The sequence below is a fragment of the Pan troglodytes genome, chromosome 16 (assembly GCF_028858775.2).
Source record: "Pan troglodytes isolate AG18354 chromosome 16, NHGRI_mPanTro3-v2.0_pri, whole genome shotgun sequence".
NCBI classification, from domain to species: Eukaryota; Metazoa; Chordata; class Mammalia; order Primates; family Hominidae; genus Pan; species Pan troglodytes.
Window position 1 is genome coordinate 42302124 of NC_072414.2, and position 14915 is coordinate 42317038.

A 14915-nucleotide genomic window follows, 5' to 3' on the forward strand; every position below is an offset into this window, starting at 1 on the left:
CTGAACCATTGCACTCCAGCCCAGGCAACAGTGCGAGACTCCATCTCAAAAAAAAAAAAAAAAAGATCTTTTTGTCTTGAGGTACTACAGCATCACTATGATATATCTAGATATAGATTAGTTTTTAAATTGATCTTGCTGGAGATTTGTTAGGCTACTCAAATCTGTGGGCTGCCATCTTTCATCAGTTCTGGAAAATTCTCAGCAATTACCTCTTTGAATTATTTCATCCCTATTTTTGCTCTTTTTGTGGATCTATGATCAGATGTTAGACTTTCTCACATGATCCTTCATGATTTCTAACATCTCTTTTACATTTTCTATCTATTTTTATCTGTGACATAGTCTGGATCATTTTTTTTTTCATACCTTTCAGTTTACTAATTTTCTCTTTAGCTGTTTCTAATCTGTTACTAAAATTTTATCTCAAGTCCTTATAGGTCTGCTTCTGTTGACAGTTGTTTTAGCAGGTTACTGTCCAAATTGGCATGTGTTCATGTGTTTAGTTATTTCTGACTGCTCACTTTCCTTTGAATTTCATTTGTGGATATGAAGCCTGGGATGAAGGCAGGTTCCTCCAGAGCGGATATTCATTTGCTTCTGTCAAGAGCCTGGGGTAATCCCTAGTCCAAAGATCACTTCAAATTCATTTCTCAGTTTACAGTTTTTTAGACTACACAAGTATTTATGAGTTCAGGCTGCAAGTGTGTAAAAAGGATGCCTTGTGATTCCAAATTCTCACCATCAGATTGTTTTCCTCTCTCCATTTGATGTCTTGGTTCACATTCAGCTTATTATCTTTGCAGCATCACGGCAACAGGGGCAAGGGCAGGAGCAGACAGGAGGAGGGACAGGGTATTCCTGCTTTATCCCTACACTGAAGGTGCAGCTCTTTGGGATTCCAGAATTATGAGATAAGATCTCCTATCAGACTTCTCTCCATGAACACCCTCAGGTCTTTGGCTTTAGTACCCCAAGCCAGTGAGGTAGAAAAACCACCAGACAAGTGTGAGTTCACCTAATGTTCTTTAGGGTAAAATTTCTCTGGGTTCTTGCCTTCACTTAGTTTTTCAGGTTGATAATCTCTTTCTTTCTAATTCAGCAGTGTACTTAAGAAGACTTCCTTTAAAATATTTCATCAAAAAGTTTTTATTCTTTAAAGATTTATTTATTCTTTAAAGAAACATTTATGGATAAAATGATATGGTCCCTGGAATTTGCTTTAAAATAATACAGAACAAAAAATAATACAGTAGACAGAGTTATAGAGGAAACAATATTCATCATGATTTGATAATTTTTGAAGTTGGGTAATATTACAGGGATATCGTTGATATATATTTGAAATTTTCTATAATAAAAAATTTTGTTTTTTCATGAAAAATGTAAAAAGAGAAAGAAAGGCAAAAACGGCAAAATCAAAAATCTGGAATTTTTAGTTGTTACCAATGGGCGGGTTAATTCAGATTCCTAGCATTCCATATCCACGAGACAATACTTTTTTATTTGCCCCCAGAATTAAAGAGTTATGTTTTTTTTTGCCTTCCCCACAACTACCTTCTTTCCATAGTTGTCAAGATCTCATTCCCATTCCTTTCTTCCTCTTTGGTCATGTTTGCAACAGTTTTACAAGTAATAATTGAAACATAAACTTGTTTTTCTTTTAGGAGTGACTATTAACACTAACTCCAATCTTTATCAGTATCTTTCTGAATTATAAATTCTACCTGTGCTATTTATAAGGCCTTTAAATTAAATCCCAAGCAGATACATTTTTATATTCATGCCACATTAATGCACTCCACAGTTTGAAAGAAAAACTCTTTGTGGATGAAATATTTGGATAAGGTTGTCCAATATCAAAGAAAATAATATAAACCACTTCTTTTAGGACAGTTATAATTCTAAAATAATAAACACATTTGCAAAAATAATAATATTTTACCACTTATAAACACCATACTGACTACAATTTTCTCTGCAAAAACTCAAAAATGAGAAGGAAAAAGAACACACAATATTAAAATCATTCTTTACCCAGTCTGTAGTAAAGGGAGCTCCATTTGCCATCAAAATACGAACTTCATCATCTTGACCTGCTCGTGCCGCTTCTAAAAGCTTCTTTCCCAAATCTACCAGGGACATCTAAACAAAACATAGATGAACTGAACATCAAAATCTCCATTTATACACTATGACATGACATTTTCCCTTCCTGTCTTTATTAATAAGTCAGTTCTCAATTATCCCTTCAAAAGAGTGTGCTATGGTTAATTTAAAATTACAGATCATACAAAAGCAATTTATATTTGGATTTTAGAATCCATTTTCCTTTCTCGTTAAGTTTTTACTTAGAATAAAAGTAGTTTAAATTCTCCAAATACATCTGGTAAAAGATAGAAGAGGTAAGTAGCAGAGAAAAGCTGGCCTAAATTTTTATTTATTTATTTTTTTCTTGAGACAGAGTCTTGGCCTGTCACCCAGGCTGGAGTGCAGTGGCACAATGTTGGCTCACTGCAACCTCCGCCTCCTGGGTTCATGTGATTCTCCTGCCTCAGCCTCCCAAGTAGCTTGGACTACAGACATGCACCACCACACCCAGCTAATTTTTCCATTTTCAGTAGAGACAGGGTTTCACCATGTTAGCCAGGCTGGTCTCAAACTCCTGACCTCAAATGATCTGCCCGCCTTGACCTCCCAAAGTGGTGGGATTACAGGCATGAGCCACCCCGCCCAGCCAAGCTGGTCTAAAATTTAAAACTGGCAACTAATTGTTTTCACTGGAGGGTTTGCAGCAATAAAATTTTTCATAAAAGTAAATAAAGTGCAAGATATTGTCATCTGTTGTTGGTGCAAATTAAACTAAACTTAGCATAAATTTTTTTGCAATAGTAAATGTGTTCAAAATTTTAAAAAACAAATTTTCTGCCCTCCTACATGCAATGTATATTTAAGTTCTTGCAGAAAGTAAACAATTCATATTCTATGAAAATACTAAAAACAGTAATAGTATTACGAATAGACTGTCTCATTAGAGGCTAGAGGCCGGGTGCGATGGCACATCCCTGTAATCCTAGCAGTCTGGGAGGCTGAGGCAGGTGGATCACTTGAGGCCAGGAGTTTGAGACTAGCCTGGACAACATGGTGAAACCCTATCTCTACTAAAAATAAAAAATTGGCTGGGCATGGGGGCTCACACCTAGGGTCCCAGCTACTCAGGAGGCTGAGGCACAAGAATCACTTGAACCCAGGAGGCGGAGGTTGCAGTGAGCCGAGATCATGCCACTGCACTCTAGCCTGGGCAACAAAGTAAACTCTGTCTCAAAAAAAAAAAAAAAAAAAAAAAAAACCAGGAAAGAATATCTTGTGCCTTGAATTTAATATATCTGAAAAGGCTAATGTCCTAGCCTGGGATGTGAGGTGTGCATGGGTGTGTATGTATTTGTGTCTTCTTGAATAAGAAATATTGAAATATATGTCAGAAAAAAGATTATGACAGTAGAATATAGGTAAATTAAGATTTGAATGTATCACAAACATTCAAATTCAAGGGATGACAGTTCTGAGAAGAAAGTTTCCAAACCCAGAAAGACTATCCAGCTGGAAGATTACTCAATTATGTCATACAGTATCCTAAGTAAGGAAAAGCAGAATTTTAGGCCCATGGGGAAGGGAATATATGGAATCCCTGAGATTTACAATGAAAAAATGTGCCTGGGGTATAAATTTATCTCAAAAAAAAGTATATACTCTGAGGGTTAGGTAAGTAGTCAAGAGAAAATGAATTATAAAGAGAGTAATGGCAGGTTGATTAGTGTATCTCTACCTGGTAAGAACAACTATTACAGGTTGAGTATCCCTAATCCAAAAATCTGAAATCTGAAACTTTTTAAGCATCAAAGGAAATACTCATTAGAGCATTTCAGATTTTGCATTTTTGCATTAGGGATGCTGAACCAGTAAGTATTAATGCAAATATTCCAAAATCTGAAAAAACCCAAAATCGGAAACACTTATGGACCTAAGTATTTCAGATAAGGGATACTCAACTTGCACTCAATAAGGAAGAGAAAGGAGCGTATGTGTGAGAAGGAAGTTGGCAAATGGGGCTTGAAAAAGTTATTTCTGCCAGAAAGAAACAAAATGTTCTACATCATTAAAAGGGATAAGAAATCTAAAAGGGGTAATTATAAGAAAAGCTGTCCATGAAAATAAACAGAATTATGCCTATAATTTTTAGTAGATTAGCTAAGATGGGAATAACCAAGCACAGAAGAGGTAACCAGGGACAGATACTAATACTTGGAGGCTTGCACAATAATTAGGTGAGATATACATATCCCAAACAGGCCTTCGTCACAAGGCAGGAAAGAATTTCTTAGAATTGTTTCATTTGTAAGGATAAAAATAATCTATATTATGGCCAGGCGCAGCAGCTTACACCTGTAATCCCACCACTCTGGGAGGCCGAGGTGGGCGAATCACTTGAGGTCAGGTGTTCGAGACCAGCCTGGCCAACAGGGTGAAACCCTGTCTCTACTAAAAATTCAATCCAGCCTGGGCAAGAGTGAGACTCCATCTCAAAAAAAAAAAAAAAAATCTATATTATATCCTGTAGTAAAGAATAGGAAAAACAACCACATGTACTTGTGGGATTTATATGGGTTTTTTTAATACACTTCTCTGTGACACTCGCAACATTTTCATCTTTGAATTTCTGATTTCCTTTCCTTTTTTTCTCCTATTCTCTCATACCTTGATGGAGTCACTGAAAGCCAAGATACTCCTCAATCCTGCTTAAAGATGCTAAGATCTATAGAGATTACTGATCTCCAATGAGGCATTTTTTCCTAGATAATATGTAACTGCTGGACAGTAAAAATTAACATAATATTCAACAGGCAAGAAACCTGCAAAAATAATTTCCTATTAAAGGCAGGATAAAGCAAAAAGAAACTGACCTCTCTCCTACAGAAGTATGGTAAAATCTAAACTGGTCACACTAACAAATACAGCATTTATACTCTGAATGATACAAATTTGGCTTTACGATGAAATTTATCTTTCCAAAAATCTACATTTTTAAATAGGTTTTACACAGGTAATATAAAATCAGTTTGCATTCATTCAGCATACATACTGCCAAATGGTTTAGATATCTGAGTATCTTTTGTGAAGTGAGAGTTTAGGGCTTTTCCCCATCTTTTGAAACTGGGTTGTCTGTCTTTTTCTTATTGATTTGTAAGCGTTCTCACATATGTTCTGGATATGAGTCCTTTGTCAAATATAACAAGTATTATAAATATCTCTGTCCAGAACCCTGAATTTTGACTGTCTTATGTTCTTTCTTTGATAACACATAGTATTTTCTATGGGTAGATAACTGTTGAGTCTCATAAAAATGTGCAACTTCTACATATTAAAATAATCAAAATAAGAAATGGCAAAGAAATATATTTACCACAAAAATGACTAGAAGAAACATTCATGTTTTACTTATTTAAAAGGTCTGACTCAAAATGAAAAGGTGGGGGAAAAGTAAACAGCAAGGACCCAACACATCAATAGTTAAAAGACAGGACCATATGTTTTACAGAAAAGAAAATAGAAATAATTCACAAGGGCAAAAAATGCTCAGTGTCACTGTTAATCAGGTTAACATAAAGTAAATAATTTTAAAGTAATTCCTGATGCAGCCAAGAATTAAGTGAAACTGATGCTTTGATATATTGACAACTCAGATGTGCTGATAGTAATATAAGTGGATCAGCTTTATTTTTTAGTCAACTGGGCAAATTTAACAAGTTACAAAAATATCCAAGTCCATTGACCCAATAAGTGATCCCACTTCTAAGAATCTATTCTAAAGGAAAAATATATTGAAACAGATTTATCAGTAAAGATTATATATGCATACACATATATATTATACATAACTCTTCTAATGTGACCAATCTAAAGAAAACGATTGAATTGTAGAATCTAAAGGAACAAAATGCAGTAATTTAACCTAATAGTTTTGAAGCTATATAAACAACAAAAAATTTATGCCACATTATGAAAAGATATAAATCTTTTTAACGTCAAAATATGCATATAAAGTATAAAATACTGAAAAATATTAACAATCGTTTAGGATGGTATGATTATGGGAAATTTTGTCATTTTACAAAGTTTCTAATGTTACTATATTACCTAATTTTAAAAATTTTTTTTCAAAGGGACAAATTACATTGTATGACTGTCAACTAAGCAAATGATAACATTAAGGAAAGTTTTATGTTCTTGACTTACTAGAGAGGATGAGCGGAAAAAACAAAGAAAATGTATAATGTTGGGAACTTAAAATATCAATCATAGATCTGCTTACATGAATTATAATAAAATCATGAAGCATTTGAACAAATCGACTTTTACCATAATTATTCAATTGTCTTAATTATTCAAAACATATCACAGTTTAGGACCTAATATACTTAAGTTACTCTGGTTTTAAAATTCCATGAGCAATACAGCCATACGGTAGATTTTTTTTTTTTTTTTTTTTTTTGAGACGGAGTCTCGCTCTGTTGCCCAGGCTGGAGTGCAGTGGTGTGATCTCGGCTCACTGCAAGCTCCACCTCCCAGGTTCACACCATTCTCCTGCCTCAGCCTCCCGAGTAGCTGGGAGTACAGGCGCCAGCCACCACGCCCGGCTAATTTTTTGTATTTTTAGTAGAGACAGGGTTTCACCGTGTTAGCCAGGATGGTCTCGATCTCCTCACCTCGTGATCTGCCCGCCTCGGCCTCCCATAGTGCTGGGATTACAGGCGTGAGCCACCGCGCCCGGCCGCCATATGGTAGATTAATATAGATGGATTCTTGGAAATCAGTGGTTCTCATTGGCAGCAGCACTGCCCCCTTGAGGGCCCTTTGTATGTTTATAGAGGCATTTTGGGGACTGAAGGTGAGGATGCTCTGCTAGCATTTAATGGGCAAGTGCCATGGATACTAGAGGTCCAGCAAAGGAGGGAATAATCCTGTAGGACAAAGAATTGTCACATGTTCTAGATAATTTTCAAAGATTCCATTGAAAATATATCTACGGCTGGAATATAACATGTAAACAAAACGTATTTTTCCACAGTGTTAATGTATTCCAAATATTCTAGAATGCAGTCATACTATAAATCTATTTTGTTTTGTTCAGAAATTTACTAAGAGTTGTTTACCATTTTGGAAATCATGTCAATGCCACTTTGGCATCTGCATCACCAATATCACGTATCAATCAGCTTGTCCAGCTATCACATTCACAGTGATTTTATGTGCTGGTATAAGTATTTTACTACCTCACTGTGACATCTAATGTAGTGTGCTCAAGTATTTACATATTTTAATACACATTTTATTATAAATTGCTTATTTTCAAATTATCCTTTATATTATAATCAAAACATGATTTTTTTGAAATTATGCAGATCAGTAACATTAACTATGATTTTCTTTCTTTTCTTTTGAGATAGAGTCTCTCTCTGTAGCCCAGGCTGGAGTACAGTGGTGAGATCATAGTTCACCATAGCCTCGACCTCCCAGGCTCAACCGATCCTCCCGCCTCAGTCTCCCGAGTAGCTGCAACTACAAGAGTACACCACTAAACCCGGCTGATTTTTGTATTTTTTGTAGAAATGGGTTTTTGCCATGTTGCCCAGGCTGGTCTTGAACTCCTGTGCTCAAGCAATCTGCCTACTGCAGCCTCCCAAAGTGCTGGGACTATAGGCATGAGCCACTGCACCCAGCAACTATGATTTTCATTTAAAGTTAGCAGAAGGGGCAATACAAAATATTTATCATAAAAAGGTGGCAATGGGGCTAATAAGATTGAAATCAATGGAAGAAAATACACATGAGATCAAGCAAGACAAAAATCAAAGGTCCTCTGATTTTCTTGTCAAGATAATTAGTAAAGTTTTAAATAATGAAAACAAAATCGTAGCATTTTCACTTCTGATTATCACCTGACAGGGACCACACACACTCATCGTAGTTTTTGACCCTTAGAAGAACTCAGTTGTAATAAGACAACTACATTGACCAAGGGGAGCATAGCTCCAGGTCAAGTCACTAATTTACTCAGTTCAATATCTATATATTAAAATTCTGGACGGGTGCAGTGACTGAAGCCTGTAATCCTAGCACTTTGGGAGGCCGAGAAGGGAAGATCACTTGAGGCCAGGAGTTTGAGACCAGCCTAGCCAACATGGTGAAACCCCGCCCATCTCTGCTAAAAAATACAAAAATTAGCTGGGTGTGGTCCCAGCTACTCAGGTGGCTGAAGCAGGAGAATCCCTGAACCCAGGAGGCAGAGGCTGTAGTGAGCCGAGATTGCTCCACTGCACTCCAGCCTGGGCAACAGAGCAAGACTGTCTCAAAAACAAACAAACAAAAATCCTCAGACATAAAGTGCTAGATTTTTTTAAAAATCATTTAGTTTAACAACAAAAATATATTGCTTTTCTGCTGTGGCAAATAAGTTCTTTACTCCAATTAAAATGTATGTTAATAATAAATCTATTATACAAACTAGCTACTTTTGCTCAAAAGTACAAGCCAAGATGGCCATCTAGTGGTAACAGGAATTACTACCAATAATTACATGTTAAAGCTTAGTCTATTTTGTTTTGAATTTCCGTAATTTACAGCTAATAGAGTTGTTGTGAGGATTATGGCATGTACTGGACAGGAAAACTCTATAAAAGCATAAAGTACTAGTTCCACGTGAATGATTACTAGCACTCTTAAATAAGAATATGAATTTTAAAAATGTTTGCACCTATTATATTTAATAAGCCTTTACTCACATTAAAAATTTAAAATAAACTTGCTATATAATTCTTATGCTCAATGAGTACAATTATAAATCCAATATAAATCTCCTAAAGATTTTCTCCACTCCAATTTTGTATTACACACACATCCCTACACACACCCAAAGTCTTTAAAATGTTCATACTCTTTGACCTAGTAATTCTACTCATATAAACCCATCATAAGGAAACTATTCAAAAATCTAAATATATCAATACTAATGTTATTTAAAATAAGGAAAAAAACAACCACAAACAATGATTAAAGAAATTAAGATATGTCATAATGGAATACTGTAGTGATTTATTTCTTTTACATTATGAAAAATTGGTAGTATATATAAAGTAGACAGTCATATAATAAACTCCCACATAGCCATTTAGTTTAATATTATCAATTAATGTCTGACTCATTTCCCAACTCCACCCATTGTTTTCAATCAAGTGTTAGACATTATATAATATTATCTCTAATATTTCAGTACAGATCTCTAAAAGATAAAAATATTTTTAAAATAATACTATATATATTCATTTGAAAATATTTACCAACAGTATGTAACAGTTTAAGAATCAGGACTCTAAGTTGTATATATACCATGATCTTAATAGAAAAACACTTGGAGCCGAGTGTGGTGGCTCATGCCTGTAATCCCAGCACTTTGGGAGGCCGAGGCAGGTGGATCACCTGAGGTCAGGAGTTCAAGACCAGCCTCGCCAACACAGTGAAATCCCACCTTTACTAAAAATAAAAAAATTAAAAGAATTAGCTGGGTGTGGTGGCTGACACCTGTAATCCCAGCTACTCTGGAGGCTGAGGCAGAGAATCGCTTGAACCCGGGAGGCAGAGGTTGCAGTGAGCCGAGATTGTGCCATTGCACTCCAGCCTGGGCAACAAGAGCAAAACTCCGTCTCAAAAAAAAAAAAGAAAGAAAAAAAAAACCACTTGGAAACAATACACCATTGTAATGAAAACTATGAATTTTCCCTTTTTTCTAAGTTTTAATTTTTTTATAGCAAGCATATATTACTAATATAATATTAAAACTTTTATTTAAAAGCTTTCTTTCAAAATTAGGTTACAGATAAGCTTAATAAAGCCTTTAATGCACCACATTAGATATTGAGGCTGGGCGCGGTGGCTCACGCCTGTAATCCCAGCACTTTGGGAGGCCGAGGCGGGTGGATCACGAGGTCAGGAGATTGAGACCATCCTGGCTAACATGGTGAAACCCCGTCTCTACTGAAAATACAAAAAATTAGCTGGGCGTGGTGATGGGTGCCTGCGGTCCCAGCTACTCGGGAGGCTGAGGCAGGAGAATGGCGCGAACCCGGGAGGCGGAGCTTGCAGTGAGCCGAGATCGTGCCACCGCACTCCAGCCTGGGCGACAGAGCAAGACTCCGTATCAAAAAAAAAAAAAAAAAAAAAATTAGTTATTGAAAGCATTTTTCATAGTAAAAGTATGTAAAATATGACTCCAAGTAAAATTTAGCATACTATAATCATGTGTACGTGTATGAAAATATTCCAAATTTAGTTGCCTACAGTCTCATAAGAAAACAATTTCAATAATAATAAAAACAGTCCCTAGCATCTTGCTCTTTATCTACATTGTCTCATTTTATCTAAAGGGCCTTAACAAGGTCATTATTGTCTCCACTTTGCAGAGGAAGCAAGTAAAAAGTAAAAAGATTTACCAAAGAACACTAGTTTTGATCTTAAAATCAGACCCTTATTCTCAATTCTTCCTGTGTTCTAAGTTGAAGAACACTAGGAATCTGCTGGGATATAAAGGGCATGTCCTCCAAGGATTTAAGTTTAGTGTCTCCCAGTGTAATTCCTTTGAAAAGAAAAATCATCACATGAACTCTGGTATATTTGGATTTTTTCCTCCATGCCCATTTTACCTAATGGAGTTTTTTTTCCCCTTTATTTTTAAAATAAATGATATTTTCAAATATTATATCCATATATGTATCTCCCATATACCCCTTTTTCAGAAAACCACTAGATGACGTGTTCCACCAAAACCAAAAGTAAACTAGAAAGAATAATCAAGGGCTTCAGGAAATAAAGATCCAACACAGAATAGGAGAGAGTACCCAAAATGATGGTAAAGGGAGACCCCAAGACAACAGCTGTGACACAGACCTAGAAGGCAAACCCAGATGGGAGCCAGAGAACAGAGTTCCAGGAAGGAGGTCTCCAAGGAAAAGACAGGCTGGTAAGTCTCCTAAGAAGAGAATGAATGTCAGTGGAGAGTTTGGGATGGGTTAATGACGGATACAAGAAAACTCAGAAAAGAAAAAACTAGACTGTTTTTCAGAAGGGAGAAAAAAACTATACCATAAAGGTATACATGTCTCTTGTACAGTTTTTCCTTTACACACACACACACACACACAGATATGCACACGCATTTCCTTTGTGGTATAGGCGTGGATTAGCTAAGAATAATAGCTCCTGGGGTGTAATGTAAAGCAAAATTTTCAGTGTAATCCTATTGAAAAGATAAATGGTGAGGGAAAATATGTATAGGAATAGCTTAAAACAGCTGAAGCCTCATCTTCCTAAGTAGAAAGTCAAAAGGTATCTAATGTGGGAAAAAATCAAGAAATAGCACACATTTGTTATTTAGAAATATGAAGAGCTAATCATAAAATGGAGACCTCTGGGAAAGAGGGTTCTGGGGTGGGAAGAAACACAACTGAGTGTAGGATTTTCATAAGAAGGCTTATATTTTTTACTTTTTCAACTATGTGCACATATAATTTTTTCTTCCTTAAAAAAAGTTTTTATTTTTATAGATTCAGCAGGTACAGGTGCAGTTTGTTACACGTATATATTGCATAGTGGTGAAGTCTGGGCTTTCAATATGTCCATCACCTGAATAGTGAACACTGTACCCAACAGGGAATTTTTCAACCCTTGCCCCTCTGCCACCCTCCCCGCTTTTGGACTCCCTAGTGTCTATTATCCCCCTCCGTATGTCCATGTATAACCACTGTTTAGCTCCCAGGTATAAGTCAGAACTGTGCATGTATACTTTCATAAAAATTACAGGGCTGGGCACAGTGGCTCACGCCTATAATCCCAGCACTTTGGGAGGCTGAGGTGGGCAAATCACGAGGTCAGGAGTTCGAGACCAGCCTGGCCAACATGATGAAACCCCGTCTCTACTAAAAATACAAAAAATTATCTAGGCATAGTGGCAGGCGCCTGTAATCCCAGCTACTCGGGAAGCTGAGGCAGGAGAATCGTTTTGAACCCGGGAGGCAGAGGTTGCAGTGAGCCGAGATCACACCACTGCACTCCAGCCCAGGCGACAGAGTGAGACTCCGTCTCAAAAATAAATAAATAAATAAATAAAATCACAATAAACAAACACATGTTTACTGTACATAAGAATTATACAGTTTAAAGTCATCTCAACACATCCTTATGTTCTCAGAAGTAACCACTATCTAAATGTTTAGTGTGCATCCTTCCAGATCTTTTCTATGCATATTAGAAACACATATACACAATGCTTACTTCTTTTTAAACAAAAACACACAAAGGGGTCAGGCGGGTGGGCAAAAATAAAAAATTAAAATTAAAAAACACACAAAAAGGGGATCATACTAAATTGTTTGGCAACTTGCCTTTTTCCCCATTCACAAGCAATCCTCTTTTTTTCATTTTACTTTTTTGAGATGGAGTTTCGCTCTTGTTGCCCAGGCTAGAGTGCAATAGCGCAATCTTGGCTCACTGCAACCTCCGCCTCCCTGGTTCAAGCAATTCTTCTGCCTCAGCCTCCCAAGTAGCTGGGATTACAGGCATGCGCCACCAGGCCCGGCTAATTTTTGCATTTTTAGTAGAGATGGGGTTTCAACATTTTGGTCAGGCTGGTCTCAAACTCCTGACCTCAGGTGATCCACCTGCCTTGGCCTCCCAAAGTGCTGGGATTACAGGCGTGAGCCACCACTCCCAGGCAATCCTCTTGTTTTTTCAGTGAAATCTTCCTGTGTCTGTACACACAGTCTTTTTAGTGGCTGCACAGTACTATGGAGTGTGACAGGCTGAATAATGCTCCCCCAAAGATGTCTAGATACTAATTCTCAGATCCTGTGAATATGCTACCTTACATGGCAAAAGGAACTCTGCAGAAATGATTAAATTAAGGATCCTGACTAGGGTGGTTATCCTGGATTATCCAAGTATGATGTAATCACAAGACTTCTTATAAGAGGGAGACAGGAGGATCAGAATAGGAGATGTGACATTGGGAGCAGAAGGTCACAGTCAGGGAGAAGGAAGCAGAGATCAGAGAGAGAATGAGAGAGATGTGAAGATACTATGCTGTTGGCCTTAAAGATGGAGGAAGGGGTCACAGGTCAAGAAATGCATGCCTTCTTTAGAAGCTAGAAAAGGAAAGAAAACAGATTATCTCCTAAAGCTTCCATAAGGAACAGTCCTGCCGAAATCCTAATTTTAGGTCTTCGGACTTCCAGAACTATAAAATAATAAATTTATGTTGTTTTAAGGCACTAAGGTTGTAGTAATTTGTTATAGCAAATGGGAAATTATTACACGATAGGAATAGGAAACAAATACACACAGTATACTAATTATATGATCCTGTTTTAATTTTTCACCTTTACAAATAGTGCTGCAATACACACGAGTTAGCATTGTTCTAGAAATTATGGTGAGAAGCAGGATTGCTAGACTTGTTTAAAATCACATTTTAGTTGTGATTAGACACTGCCAAATTATCTACCAAAAGATTGTAGCAACTTATACTCCCACTATCAGTGTACAAGAATAACTGCTTCTCCATAAGGTCTCCACTCCCCACAGAGAGAACCTTGATCTCAGAGCTAGATCTTCCAAAAGTCAAGACCACTTCCAATGAAATCATACTCACAAAGCTGATGAAAAACCTCCTTCTAGGATAACTTTCTTTCAGTAACCATAACCTGAGGACATCCCACCACATAAGGAGAGAAAGACTTAAGAAGTAAAAGATGCGGCAACCCTTTTATCACTTTTAAAGTCTGCATTAAAAGGGCATTCTGTTAGCCAGGCATGGTGGCAGGCACCTGTAGTCCCAGCTACTCAGGAGGCTGAGGCAGGAGAATCACTTGAACTCAGGAAGCAGAGGTTGCAGCGAGCCGAGATCCCGCCATTGCACTCCAGCCTGGGCAACAGAGCAAGACTCCGTCTCAGAAAAAAAAAAAAAAAAGCTCAATAAATATTAATCCATTGAATGAACAATATTTGGCACACAGTAGAAACTCCAGAAATACTTGGAACCAAAATCGTCATAATGTTTGCCTTTTTTTAATGTAATCTAAATTTCACAAACCCTAGGAAATATCATAATAGAATGCTCACTGAATTCCTAAGTCAGCCTTGTTGTAACAAAATTTCTTATAACTAAACAAGGCTGGAACTTGCCTGGATATTATCTTTTTATTGGCAGCAACTCAAATTAACAGATGTGACCAAAAAAAAAAAAAAAAAAAATCTGAGGTCAATTCGGTTTTCTAGTCAAAAGAAAAAATTGTGAACATAATAAATGTAGATATTGGCTTTGTCTGAGACCCTCAGAATTACTCTTGGACCTGCCCAGTTAGCATAGAAAAATCTAGGCAGGAAGCCAGAACTTGTCTAATAACTAGCAATAATATTACAAAGCAAAATCAGCTCAGGACCACCCTCAATGACAGTAGATCAAATCAGTACACCGAACTGAGTTCAAAGGTTTCAAATGGGTATATTCTAAAACTGAGGTGTCCAGGCTGGGCACAGTGACTCATACCTGTAATCCCAGCCCTTTGGGAAGCCAATGCCAGAGGATAACTTGAGGTCAGGAGTTTAAGACCACCCTGGCCAACATGGTGAAAAACACACACACAAAAAAATTAGCCGGGCGTGGTGGTGCATGCCTGTAGTCCCAGCTACTCAGGAGGCTGAGGCAGGAGAATCACTTGAATCAAGGAGATGGAGGTTGCAGTGACCCAAGATTGCGCCACTGCACTCCAGCTTGGGTGACAGAGCAAGACTCCATCTCAAAAAAAAAG

The 14915-nt window shown here is 37.1% G+C and overlaps 1 protein-coding gene across 18 annotated transcripts in view; it reads right to left on the minus strand.

Moving 5' to 3' along the window:
- The window catches only part of GABPB1 (GA binding protein transcription factor subunit beta 1), an 80211-nt gene that overhangs the window by 32627 nt on the left and 32669 nt on the right, over positions 1-14915 (minus strand). For 14 of the 18 annotated variants that reach the window (XM_009429107.5, XM_001168421.7, XM_009429106.5 and 11 more), the window contains one exon: positions 2038-2145. The exons of 2 other annotated variants lie outside the window; for them this stretch is intronic. In XM_009429107.5, coding sequence (XP_009427382.1) covers positions 2038-2145 — 108 coding nt within the window. Of the gene's footprint in view, positions 1-2037; positions 2146-13931; positions 14054-14915 lie in introns of all 18 variants that reach the window. 2 more of the 18 variants (XM_063794148.1, XM_063794146.1) reach the window with 1 other exon arrangement.